Below are 13,507 nucleotides of genomic sequence, written 5' to 3' on the forward strand. Positions count from 1 at the left end.
TAAACGAGCTGGCTGCTTGCTCCGCTGGCTGTGCTGGAGAACGCTCGGGCCTGCAGCCTGTCTTGGACTGTCTTCCGTAAAAGGAGAGGGTGACAGTGCCCTGCGGCAGGAAAACTGAAATGTGTGGTGTGCAGCCCAGCCCTTTGCAAACAGAAGTGCTGGTCCCTGCTCTGAGGCGGAAAATGTCGGATCACGCTGCTCATCTGATTCTGGGCCTGGTCACAGGCCACAGACGTTGAGACCTTGGGGGGACCTTCGAGGGAATTGAATGCCTACTAGGGGCCTGTCTTCCTAACACAGATCTAATTTAATCATCAGTAACAATACTAATGGAAGCCAGCGTCGAGTGCCTGTCACGCTTCCTGCCGGGGAGGGTGCTAAAGGCATTACGTCCCCACAGTGCCCCAGTGAGGGGGGGTACTGTTCATAATCTCCACTTCTGGGTAAAGACCCTGAGGCTCAGACAGTAAACAGAAGAGCCAGCCTGCAGACCCATCCAGCCTGATGCCGGGGCCCCGTTATTTTTTAAGTTGAGCTAAATTCTCATCCTGTCGAACTCCCCGTTTTAAAGTGTACAGTGTGGGGACGCCTGGGAGGTTAAGTGTCCAACTTCGGCTGAGGTCATGATCTCATGGTCCGTGAGTTCGAGCCCCATGTCGGGCTCTGTGTTGTCAGTTCAGGGCCTAGAGCCTGCTTGGGATTCTGTGTCTCCCTTTTCTCTCTGCCCCTCCCCCACTCACGCTCTGTCTATCTCTGCCTCTCAAAGAATGAATAAATGTTAAAAAATTTTTTTTAAGTGTACAATGTGGTCTTGAGTACATTCGCAAGGTTGTACAACCATTACCATCATCTAATTCCAGAATATTCTCACCACCCCCCAAAGAAACCCCACACCCATTAAGCAGTCACTCCCCAGCCCCTTGCACCTACTAATCTACTTTCTTTTTTTAAAATGGATTTACCTCTTCTGAACATTTCACATAAATGAAAACATACAGTATGTGGCCTTTGTGTCTGGTTTCTTTCACTGAGCAGTATGTTTTCAAGGTTCATCCATGCGGTAGCATGTATCATTATTTCATGGCTGAATACTGTTTAGTTGTGTCATTATACCACAGTATGTTTAGACATTAGATATTTGTCAGTTGATGGACATTTGGATTTCTTCCACTTTGGAATAATGCTGCTGTGAACATCTGTGTACATGTTTTCCCTGTGTGGACGTAGGCTTTCATTTCTCCTGGGCATATGCATAGGAGCAGCATTGCTGGGAGAGCCCCTGACTTTGTCCACCTTGAGAAAGGCATTGTCTGCATTGAGAAATGAGGAAACCAAGGGGCGCCTGGGTCGTTAAGCAGTTAAGCATTGGATTTCGGCTCAGGTCGTGATCTCACAGTTTGTGAGTTCAAGCCCTGCATCAGGTTCTCTGCTGTCAGCACAGAGCCTGCTTCAGATCCTCTGTCCCCCCTCTCTCTGTCCCTCCCCCACCTGTGTTTTTTTCCTCTCTCTCTCAAAAACAAACACAAGAAAAATTTATTTAAAAAAAAAAAAAGAAAGAAATGAGGAACACCAAGACCCCAAGGGGTGAAATGACTTGCTAAAAACCACACAGTTCATTAGTAATAGGGACAGGAACACTACCCATTCTCCTGTCGCAGAAACCCATGTTCTTCCCACCATACCACACCCAACACTCAATCTTGTTGTTTAGGGAAACGGATCCAAGGAGGTAGAGAGATGGGTCAGAGCTGTACGGGACCCCCAGGTTCCCCAGACTCCTGTCTCTCCTTCTTCCCCATCCTCTCCAACTGGCTTTGCTTGTCCTTCCCCTTCCCCCCCTTCTCCAGCTGAGTGTTGACTGATTCCCTCCGCTGGGGAAGGAAATTGGCCCAATAAAGTCATTTGCAGTGAAATGTTAGGGATTTCCCCTGTTTTCCAAATTTCTCCCTGTGCCCTTTGTATTTATCTTCCTCCCCCATCCTTGTTTGCATGGATGTGTAACACAGATCTAATTTAATCATTTTAATTTAATTTAATTTAATTTAATTTAATTTATTTATTTTTAAATATTAAATATTTAAAATTAAAATTAAAATTTTAAATTAAATATTTTAAATTTATTAAAATTTATTTAATTTTATTTAATCTAATCTAATTTAACTTAATCTAATTTAATCATTTAATCATTAGAGGACCCCCTAATGCTCCTGTAATGCGCACTCCTAAAGATTGTTCTCTCCTTGCCTCTGCCTGGCCCCACTGTGAGCAGCTGGCTTCCTTGACTGGGGTTTGCTTTCAGCGATGTTATTCAATCTGACCTCATTTCTCTGATGTCTCCTGGTGCCTTCTGGGTGCCGGGTGGGATGAGTGGAGTAGGAGACCCAGGCCACTGCTGTGATAAAAGCACCACCTCACCTTTGCAAAGTTCTGTTCTATTTACAACATGCTTTCACGTGCTTGATTTAGTTGAGTCCCTCCAGCCAGCTTGGGTGTAGGCATTTCTTCCTGCAATTGCATCCGGGGCAGGAGAACCTCAGGAAGTGGAGTTGACATGATCTTGGTGGCCAGAAAGCAAGAGGACCAGGATAAGGACACAAGTCTGGCTGACACCGGTGGGCAGATGGTACCACGTACGCATAAACCAGGAGTGAGGTCCAGGGCTGTGTGCTTCCAGAGCAGTCCGCTGCAGCAGCCCCCTGTAGAAACCATCGGCCAAGGCTCCCATAACAGGGCTGCTGGAGCTGTGTGGCCCAGAAGAGTAGTCACCAGCCGTGCATGGCTGCTGGGCACTTGACATATGGGGAGTCTGATTTGAGATGTGCAATTAAGTGTAAGATACAAGATTTCAGAGACTTCATGTGACAAGAAGTTACATAAAATAGCTCACTAGTAATTTTAAAAACATTGTTTACCTTGGGAGTAATATTTTGGAGATAGTGGGTTAAATAAGATGTTATTAAAATTAATTTCACCTGTTTTTTTAAAAAAATGTGGCCACTAGAAAGCTTAAAATGACGTATATGGATTGTATTTGTGTCGGACAGCGCTCTGCTAAACAGTGAAGTTTATGGCTAAAGTTCGGACAGAGGCACTCTGCATTTAAAGCAGTGGGTTCTCATAGGTCCTTGGGCCTCAGTGTCCTCATCTGTAAGACTAGGAGGCTAGAATCCATTACCTTCAACAGATTCTTCTAGCTTGAGCAGTGCCGTGGTAGCCATCAAGCTGTCTGGGCCTCAGTGTCCTTATTTGTCAGACGCGGTAAATGACTCCTGCCTTGCTCTCTGCCCGTTTAACCAATTCGAGGGTGGGTGTGGAAACACTTGGGAAGTGTGCAGAACTGTACAGATGCCAACTGTGATCCTTGTCGGTCACACCCAACCCACGTGTGGGCACCTTGGGAGGCATGGTGGGGGGTGGTGCTGCTTTCTGCATAATACAGGATGGGCAGCCAGATCCCCGAGCCGGGGCCAGGATCCTGGGTACCAGGCTGCATTTGCCAGCAGGGGTTTCTGCAAAGCCTGTGTTCTGAGTAATCCACGGTGCAGTGTGGCTCCTGTGCCTGCCAGGTAGGAGGGCAAGAGGGCAGTTTTCATTATTGCTGTTTTACTGATGGAAAAACACAGAGGTGGAAGTGACTTGCCCAAGGTGATAGAGGGGTCAGGGTAGCTGGAGGAGGCCTGAGGTCTGGCCATTTCTAGCCAGGTCTGCTCACACCACTGCAGTGTCTTGAACCCCACGGCATGAGGGTTTGGTCATCTCGTAGTGAAAGCAAAACTGTCTGCACTTTGGATCCTCTCTTCTCTCTGGTCTGGAGGTACCTGGGATGTTGGGGACTGTGAGTCTGGAGGCTGGACCCAGCCCGAGCCATCAACCAGGAGGCCGAGTGTTAAGCCTGTTGTTCTTGCCCTGCCACATTCCAGGGCTGTTCTGTTCCCCTTGAAGCCACCGGGTACCTCCTTTATTTTTAGCCAGTTCAGTGTGACAGCTTTCTTCTCATCCTGGGCCAGAGCTTGGTTTCTCTTAGCAGCCGGGAGGCGCCTGTTACTGGGGATTAGTGGGTACCGAGGTCCCCGGGAAGACCTTGGACATGACCTCACGGCCTTCCATGATTCTCCTAGCAAGAGGATTCTGGGGAGTTAGGGGAGGAGCGTCAGGTTTGGAATCTTGAGCTGGAGCCCAGCTGGGTGCTGGGTGCTTGGGGCCTTTCACTTGACTTCGTGGCCCCAGATTCCTCCTACGTAAGAGGAGATCCATGCGCCCACCCTGCAGATGTGTAGGGTGTCTCGGGGCAGGTTGAAGTGCCCGGCATGGGCCCTGTCCACGCTTAACATCTCAGCTTCTCGAACCTCAGTTTCCTCATCAAGAATGGGGATCCCATTCTCCTCCTGACCTGTGACTAAACAGAAGTGGTGTGTGAATAATCTATGGTGTCGGCCCACGGCAGTTGAAAGGGAACCAGCAGTTGAAAGGGAACCAGCCGTTCAGAAGCATACATCAGATGATAGATAAGGGCCCTGGGCTGCCTGAGGGCATGGACCTTGAAAAAGAGCCTGGGGAAAGTGTCTTCACATCCCGAAGGGGGCCTGTTTGCTTTGGGGTCCTGTTTGCTTTGGTGACGTTTGCACACACTTCTCTCACCTGCATCTCTCCCTGGGGAGGCTCGAAGGTGAGAATCTCAATTGTCCGTAGGGCTCTGTGTCCTTCTGGACCTCAGCCTGGAGAGACAGACGTTGTGGGGAGGGGGTTGAGAACCAGAGGATGCCTGGAACGCGGCATCCCTCATCCCTCGGGGAGAGGCTGTTGGCCCCACGGGGTCCCCATGAGTCTGAAGCGAGGGGCCGGTGCCGGGAGTTAGGGCTGGGCTATTCAGGGGAGAGGAGTCTCGGGCCTTATCTCAGCCAGCAAACCCTTCTGAGACCTCCCCGACTAGGCGTCACCGGAGGCCTTCCCGCCAGGCAGAGCGGGCACCCGGCCCAGCAGAGGAGACACGCGGGGGGCTGTGCAGAGGACGCAGAGGGCCTGGAAGCATGGCCCCCGGACCCCGGGCACCCACAGTCTAGCCGGAGACACAGCGTGCGCACCTGTTGTTGCCGCTCCTGGGGAAGCCTCTCCCACTGCGATGTGTCTGCCAGGGCAGAGGGATTCCTGCGTAGTGGACAGCACCGGCCGAGGGGATGTTGAGCAGCTGGTGCAGCTGGTGTTGGGGGGGGCAGACCGTGGCATCCCCCTTGGAGGAGGTGAGTCTGGAGGTGGACTTGGGGAGAAAGAAGGAGCGAGGCACGGAGAGGCCCTTTACGGGCGGAACAAGGTGGATGTGTGAGGGAAGGGCCTTTGGGCGAGAGAAGAGAGAAGGGACCGCCGCCGGGGCCCCGCGCTGCCTGAGGGCAGGCAGGCCGGGCGCTGGGACAGGTGGTTCCTGTGCGGAACGCGGAGGGTGAACGCGTCTCCTCCTGCGGCCGTGAGGAGCTGAGCCGGAGCCGCCTCCCCAGCTGCCAGGAGCAGGACAGGCACGCGGGTCCCCTGGGCTGCCACCCGCAGCGGTGAGGTGGGGCTGGGCCCTGAGGGGCCGGGACCTTGGCGAGGGCAGGCGGAGGCCTTAGGCCGGCACACAGCACCGTGGGGGATGACCTGAGGGTTCCCTCCCCTGGATCTTGTGAAGGCGGATGAGAGCAGGTCACACGGCCCATAGCTGGTGGAGACTGGACGACACGGGCCGTGCTGTATGCAAGGCCAGGGAGCCACACTCCTTCTGAGAGGACAGAGCTGTGGCGTTAATGCCACCCACATTCCCACGTCTCCCTATGGGAAGACCCCGGCTGGGGTTCTCTCTGGGTGGAACACGAAAGCTTACCGAGGAAGAAGCACAGGACCAGGAACCAGGGACCACTGGTCACCCTGGCCATTTGAGGAACCTCTCTGGCCTCTGATTTTTCCTCAGGGTGTTGGAAGTGATGGCACCTGTCCTGCTTCTCTGGACAGGATAGTTTGAGGGCCAGTATGTGAAAGTGGGATGCAGAGTAGAGAGGTAGGCCTTGAAAGTTCAGGGCCACGTGAACATACCCACGTTACGGACGGAAAAACCGAGGTGCCTACAGGATATCAAAGCCAGAGGCAGACATGGGTGTCCACACCGCCTTGGCCGTGCCTCATCACTGAACCAGGCAGGGTCCTGAGAAAATCTAAGTATGGCTGTTAGTTAGTACACGTCTTTTTTTTTAATTGTTAATTTTTAAATTTTTATTTGTTTATTTTTAAAGTTTATTTTTATTGGGGCACCTGGGTGTGGCTCAGTCACTTAAGTTTCTGACTTCAGCTCAGGTCATGATCTCGCGGTTCGTGAGTTTGAGCCCTGCGTTGGGCTCTGTGCTGACAGCTCAGAGCCTGGAGCCTGCTTTACATTCTGTGTCCTTCTCTCTCTCTCTCTCTCTCTCTCTCTCTGCCTCTCCCCCACTCACACTGTCTCTCTCACGAAAACGAATAAGTATTAAAACATTTTTTTTAAAGTTTGTTTTTATTTTAAGAGGGAGATAGAGAGTAAGCAGGGGAGGGGCAGAGAGAGAGGGAGACAGAATCCTAAGCAGGCTTTGTGCTGCCAGCACAGAGCCCAATGCAGGGCTCGAACTCATGAACCGTGAGATCATGATCTGAGCCAAAGTCAAGAGTTAGACACTTAACCAACTGAGCCATCCGGGCGCCCCCTTTTGAAAAATTTTTACTGTTTACTTATTTATTTTGAGAGAGAGAGAGAGAGAGAGAGCGAGCATGTGAGAAGGGGAGTGGCAGAGAGAGAATCCCTAGTAGGGTCCATCAGCACAGAGCCCAATGCAGGGCTCAAACCCATGAACCCATGAGATCATGACCTGGGCCTAAATCAAGAATTGGACGCCCAACCAACTGAGCCACCCAGGTGCCCTGGTTAGTACAAGTCTGAAAGGCAGGTCCTGGAGGAAATAGGAAGGTGGGGTTAAGATTTCAGGGGAGGAAGTGTTTATGATTACATTCCCCACCCCCACTCCACCCCCCAGCTATGATTCCATTTTTGTAAAATGAAATAAAAAAGGCATGCGTTGTATATATGAGTGTTTAGGTTGAAAAACCGTTTGGGTGTATAAAGCTCTTAGCAGGGATTTCTCTGGGAAGATTGGGGGAAGATTGATGTGTTTATGTGTTGTGTGAATATTTAAATAAGCGTGTATTACTTATTGTTACTATGACTTACTGTTTAATAAAACAGTACAGTGTTTCAGAGGAGTTTTGCCAGAGTCTTTAATTTGTTGTGGTTTCGGGCGGATGGCCACTCTACCTTTATTAGTTCTCTCATCTATAGAGTGGGTCAATAATGTTTGGTAATCAGTGCATTTCTCTAGGTATTTAGGTAAAAGGAGTCAGGGACATGTGATAATTCATTAGACAGGGCATGGAGAGAGACGGCCCCCCTTTTGGTCACTGGAACGGGAGGGTGAGAAATGTTATTTGATGTTTACCTTGTTCTTGGCACATTATTAAAATGCTCCTGGTAGCCCTCTGAGGTGAAAGCATTATTATCCCCCTTTAAAAGACCCAGCAAGGTTAAGTAACTTGTCCAAAGCCACACAGCTAACAAACGGCAGAGCCTAGGTTCAAATGCAGTTCTCTTCATCCACAGCACACATCCAAGAACACATCCACAGGTGTTCTTTATACCACACGAGAAATAATGGAAATGCATAAAGAGAAGCCCAAAACGAGGGTTTAGAAGACCTGGAATCTAGACCTGGCTGCCACTTACAAACCATGAGACTTTGTGTGAGTCATGGTCTCAGTTTCCTCTACTCTAAAGTGGAGATAATGCCGTCCTTCCTGCCCACTTCCCTGGGCCGTTGTGGCAGAAGGGGAGCTAGTACCATCAAGTGCCTGCCTCATGCCGGGCACCTGGCATCCGTGAGCTCATGTCATTTCTTTCTGGGACATCCAGATGGGATAATGTATGTGAAAGTCCTGTGTATGAAGACAGGTAAACGTCTGACTCCATCTCAGCTCAGGTGTTATCTCAGGGTTATGAGTTCAAGCCCCGCGCTGGGCTCCATGCTGGGTGTGGATGCCTATGAAAAAAAAAAAAAAAGTTCTGTGTATAAATTGCAAAATCCTCTGTAAATGTGAACCATTATAAAAATAACATTAATCACCCGGGCTGGTTCTCTCCTGAGTCAGCCTCCCTAAGAAAGAGAAGTGAATCTGGTGTTGAAATCTCGGCCCTGTCTTTAAGCAACAATTTTTTTAACCCTCCACCGCCAGCTCCTTTATTTTCTTTGCAAGTGGAGTGTCTCACTTGGAAAGTTTATTTTATTTTATTTTATTTTATTTTATTTTATTTTATTTTTTAAGTCTATGCATTTATTTTGAGAGAGAGAGAGAGAGAGAATGAGCAGAGGAGGGGCAGAGAGAGAGGGAGAAAGAGGGAGAGAGTCTCAAGCAGGCTCTGTACTGTCAGCATGGAACCCAATGTGGGGCTTGAACTCACGAGCCCGTGAGTCATGACCTGAGCTGAAACCAAGAGTTGGACACTTAACCGACTGAGCCACTGAGGCGCCCCAGAAAGTTCATTTTACGGACCTCTGCTGGGCACCTTCAGTCACACTTGTTATTCTGCCTTGTGCTTGGTTCTTGTGGGAGAGTAGACGAGAGAAGGGGTGAAAAATTTCCATGGCCATACCACCTTCCACAGGGGGTCAGAATACCCGGGTCACCGGGGGTTACCGTGCCTCCTGGTATGAGGGCCTGTTCACTTGGGCATGTCTGGTCTTGAATTGTTTTTTTGGGCATGTTCTTTTGGGAGCAGAGGTGGGGCTGAGGTCAGGCACAGAGATGTTTGAGTTTAGCCCAGTGAGGGGCCACTGGGTTCTTTCCTTAGCCGGACAGCACCGGGCCGGAGGGGCTTGCTAAAGGCCGAATTCTCTCTTCTGGCCTCTGCTCCTGCCTCTGCCGCATTTCCAGCTTCTGGAGCTGCTGAGAGCTTCAGGCTTCTTGGTCTACATGAAGGATAATCCAGGACAAGTATTTGCACCCTATTAGGGCACCTTCCCTTCAGGAGATGGTGGAAGGTGCCTGCGGTCTGGACGGGGGTCCTTGTCAGTGTTGGCCTAATGTCTGCAGGACCCAGCCCACCGCGTGGTGTCTGGGATCCTGGCATTCCCACTCCCCCTGCCCCAGTTCCTTCCCAGTTTGACTGGAGTCCTGCATGCGTGCATCAGATACCACGTGTGAGAGTAGCCCCCAGGGGGCCCGAGGGTTCCTGTCACAGATTCCTGGGAGCCTCTGGCCTGTGACACACGTTCTGACGGCTGAGGCTTGCAGCTTGTGGCTTCCAGAAGAGGTTCTGTGCTGTGTCCTCCCGTCACCAAAATGTAGGGGAGGGGGTTGGAGGCACAGGGGGGATTCCTTGGGCCCCTGGATTTGGCCAGAGCAGCAAAGCGACACCACTTTGGAGGCGGCATCCTAAAGGAAGAGGGAGGCTTTGTGGAAGTGGAAGTGAGCAGGAGAGGGGCAAGGAGGAGAGGAAAGATCTGGAGAGGCTGTGTAGAGGGGATGGAAATAGAAAAGTTGAAAAGACCACAGACTTTGGCCAAACCCCCCAGGGCCAGAAGTTGCCCCTTTCCAAGTCCACACGTCTCTGCCCTCTTCTCCTCCTGGGCTTCTGGCCCCGCCTGAGAAAAGCAGCTCTCTTACTGGCTCTTGTGCAGAGCGCGGCCCCACCGAGCTCGACCTGACACCCTCCCTCCCTCCTTCTCCCCACTACCCATTCTCGGCCTCTTCCCCAGGTGGGCAGGGGCAGCCCAGCCAGCCGCCAGGCAGGGCTGGTCTGAACGAGGGGAACAGGCCCCCTGTTCAGGGAGGTGCTGGGCAGTCTGGGCCCCAGGGAATATCCTGCAGGTGTCTGTTGACGTGTGCTTCCTGGGCTGTGTAAAGGGCCCCAGTCCACGTGGTGTGGCCCTGCTGAGTCCTGCCCCCCTGTTCCCTGGCCGGGCCGTGTGGCCGGTGCCTGGCCAGCCTGCCCCCGGCCCCAGGATCTATGCTGGTTCAAAGGCCCCCCTTGAGCTCACGAGGACCAACGGGGACCAAGGGAAAGGGCTTCCCTTGGCATAGTGTCACTCACATGAGACCTGGGAGGCTACAAGCTCAGTACCAGCTCCACCCGAAATAGTACCTTCTTTTTGGCCCAGTTTCCACATCTCTTTTGAGAGGGGTTGTCCCACATATGATTCATGAACTTGAACCAGAGGAGGAAAGCCCTCTCTCCTCTGATGCTTGGGAGCTGGCTTGTCTTCCGTGTCCCTAGCCTGCTTCCTCCTTTGAGCTTCTGGGCTCTTTCTGGGTTTGGCGGGACCGTCCTAAAACATCTGGATTCTCAGATCAGTGTCCTTGTGCTGAACTGCACTTGGAGTCCGGAGGCAGGATGGCTGTGGAGTTGCAGAGAGCCCTGCCGTTTGTAGAAGCTTCTTCCTGTCCGGCTGGAAAACCTCAGCAACTTCGCTTGGGCTTGCCTTCCACAGACTAGGGGAACTGGTCTTTCCCAAGGGATGGGGGATGATTATAGGGAAGAGTGGTTGACTTGCAGTTAGTTATGAGAGCTGACTCTTGGCTGTGTCTTTGAACCAGTCACTTTGCTTTTTGGAGCCTCCGTTTCTTCATCTGTGAAATAGGGCTTAAGAATGTCTCCCTCAAATGGATACAGAAGATGTGGTGTGTACACACAATGGAATATTGTACTCAACCATCAAAAAGAATGAAGTCTTGCCATTTGCAACGACATGGATGGAGCTAGTGTATGATGTTAAAAGTGAAATAAGTCAGAGAAAGACAAATACCATGGGATTTCACTCATCTGAGCAATTTAAGAAACAGAACTTGATGAACATATGGGAGGGGGAAAAAAGAGGGGGAAACAGACCATAAGAAACTCTTAATGATGGAGAACTGAGGGTTGATAGAGGGAGGTGGTGGGGGATGGGCTAGATGCGTGATGGGCGTTGAGGAGGGCGCTTGTTGGGATGAGCACTGGGCGTTGCACGTTAAGTGATGAATCCCTGAATTCTACCCCTGATACCAATATTGTACCGTATGATAACTAAGTAGAATTTAAACTGAAATTGGGGGAAGAGAAAAAAAAAGAATGTCTCCCTGATAGGGTTGCTTTGCAGGTTAAATGACATTCTTGGATATGAACGTGCTCGTTATACCGTGGGCCATAATATAAGTCTAAAGTATCATTCTAGCATTTAGCATTCATTACGTTCCTCTTTTGTGCCAGGCAACTGGGTGAGTTCCTTTCCCTAGGGAACTCACGTGTTTTAGCAGAGGAGGTGGACACATCAGTAAACACCATGTAGGGGGAGGAATGTGAGAGTTGAAGCGTGTCCCAAATGCTCGAGTAGCAATGTAACGATTATTGATTATTGCACGGTCTTGCTCCCGCTCACCCATTCTCTCCCCGGCAGACAGCCTGATCTCTCGGAGACACAAATCTCATTGCTGAATACTCGTTGAAGTCATCCCAAGGCTCGCTGTGCTGTGGGATCAAGTCTAAGTTTGTTAACGTGCTTTATAAGATCCTGCACAGTTCAGCTCCTGACAGTTTTTCTAGTTGCCTCACTTTTTACACTGTGCTCGATCCACACTGAATTTATTTCTGTGCCTTGCACGAATCCCCCTCCCTTGCCTTTAGCCTGCACACGTGCCCTTGATTGTGCCTGGGTGCACACTCCGACATCACGCCTCCGGGAAGCCTTCTCAGTAGCCTCCCTCAGTGCTCCTGTGGCCGCTCACACACACTTGTATCGTGACTGCCTCTCCCCCTCCAGACTGTGGGTGCCGTGACAGCAAGGACTGCCGATCTGGTGCCAGCCTTGAGGCTAGAACAGAGTGTGTCTCCTCCTAGGGCCGGGATTCTGGCAATTTCTACTTTAGCACTCTGTGGTTTCTGATTGCTCCGACCTGCATTGCTGTATCACAAAGGGGAAAGGAGAAAGTGGTTGCTGTAGAAGAGCTTGGGCGTGGGGGTGGGGGCAGGGTTGTCTCTGGCCGCGGAGGACACTGGGGGACTCCTGCCAATGTCCTGATTGTTCGTGAGGCAGGAGACAGGCAGGGCTTGGGGGAGAACAAGGCAGGGAGACCAGAGTGAGAAGAAGGCTGTCCAGGCCCAAAATATGCAGAAATGACCTAGGGCTGGGGACTCCATGTCCTTGAGTCAGGACGTTTCCAGCCACCCTGCAAAGTGAGCACGAGATGCCATTCTCAGAAACAAATAAGCATCAAGGTCTTTTCAGCCTCACTGGGTCATAAATCTTGTCTCTCCACCCACCGGAAGCCTTCTGTGTGCAAGGCTGCGTGCAAGGCACCGGGAGGTCAAGGTGAATGGAGCAGACGCTGTAAAGGCGACAGGTGCAGAAAGCTAGGGTCCAGGCTATGCTCTGCAGAGAGATCAGTGCCGAGGGAGGGGTTCTTGCCAGTCCGAGGAACCCCAACATCTGCAGGAGGAGCTGAGATTTGATCTGCACCTGGAAGGATAGGTGAGATTTAGATAGCTGGGAAGAGAAGAAAGGGCTTTGCAGTGGGAAAGCCCAGGGACCCACCAGGAATGGTGGAGGTGTTTAGGCCAGAGCTGAGAGAGCATGAAGCCACACCTGGAGAGTGTTGGATGCCTTGGACGTGGGAGGACATTGCAAAGCTTTGAGCAAGAGAATGAATCAACCAGGGTCGCATTTCAAGAAGGTGGATGTGGCAGTGGCATACAGGATGGGTTGGGAGGGAGGGAGACTGAGGATGGAAAACCATTACGGTGAGTGACTGAGGAATCAGGAATCAGGAGTGACTCCAGACACATGGCTGTCAGGGCTTCGTATTGCCAAAGAGTCACCGAAAGAATGAATGGTGGGATAAGGCGACTTAGAGCTGAGGACATCAGAGGTGCCCGATAAATACTTTTTGAGGGAATAAATGGGAAGGTACTATGAAGGAAGAACAACCGGTGACAGACACTTCAAGGAGCGTGAGGTTAGGAGCTTTGTAACTTTGAGGAGAATGGGGAGCCCAGGAAGGGCAGCAGGTTGGGTCAGTACTTGAAAGGACTTGGGCATATGGTCACGTTGGCCCTGGCCCATGGGCATGGGAGCCTGCGGGTTGTCTCCATACCTTCTGGGGATGGTGGGGTTGAGGTCTCTCTGCTCTGGGCTTGCTGCCCCATGTCCTGAAGGATTCCAGCCCTTTGGCCTCTGTTTCCACCTACCTAGAAATCATGCCCAAGGAAACCCACCAGCACCACTGTCCCCCATTAACGCCAACAGCTGATGTTTACTGGGCATCCTCTGTGTTCTCAGAACACAGCACCTCCATTTCATCTGATCTTAAAACTCACGTCTGTGAGTGAGGCTCTATTTATCATCTCAGTTTTTCAGTTGAGGAAATGGAAATTCACACAGCCGTTCAGTGATGGTGCTGGGATTTGAACCCTGTGTGGCTGGCTCTGGCACCC

The 13,507-nt window shown here is 51.2% G+C and overlaps 1 protein-coding gene across 3 annotated transcripts in view; it reads left to right on the plus strand.

The window, feature by feature from the left end:
* HK1 (hexokinase 1) overlaps positions 1-13,507 on the plus strand; it is a 124,892-nt gene that overhangs the window by 60,730 nt on the left and 50,655 nt on the right. Inside the window, exon 1 of one of the 3 annotated variants that reach the window (XM_049645166.1) lies at positions 5,148-5,237. The exons of the other annotated variants lie outside the window; for them this stretch is intronic. Within the exon in view, the coding sequence (XP_049501123.1) occupies positions 5,175-5,237 (63 nt within the window). The 5' untranslated portion in view covers positions 5,148-5,174. Of the gene's footprint in view, positions 1-5,147; positions 5,238-13,507 lie in introns of those variants that run through there. 3 annotated transcript variants of the gene reach the window in all.

The sequence above is a fragment of the Panthera uncia genome, chromosome D2 (assembly GCF_023721935.1).
Source record: "Panthera uncia isolate 11264 chromosome D2, Puncia_PCG_1.0, whole genome shotgun sequence".
Classification (NCBI taxonomy): Eukaryota; Metazoa; Chordata; class Mammalia; order Carnivora; family Felidae; genus Panthera; species Panthera uncia.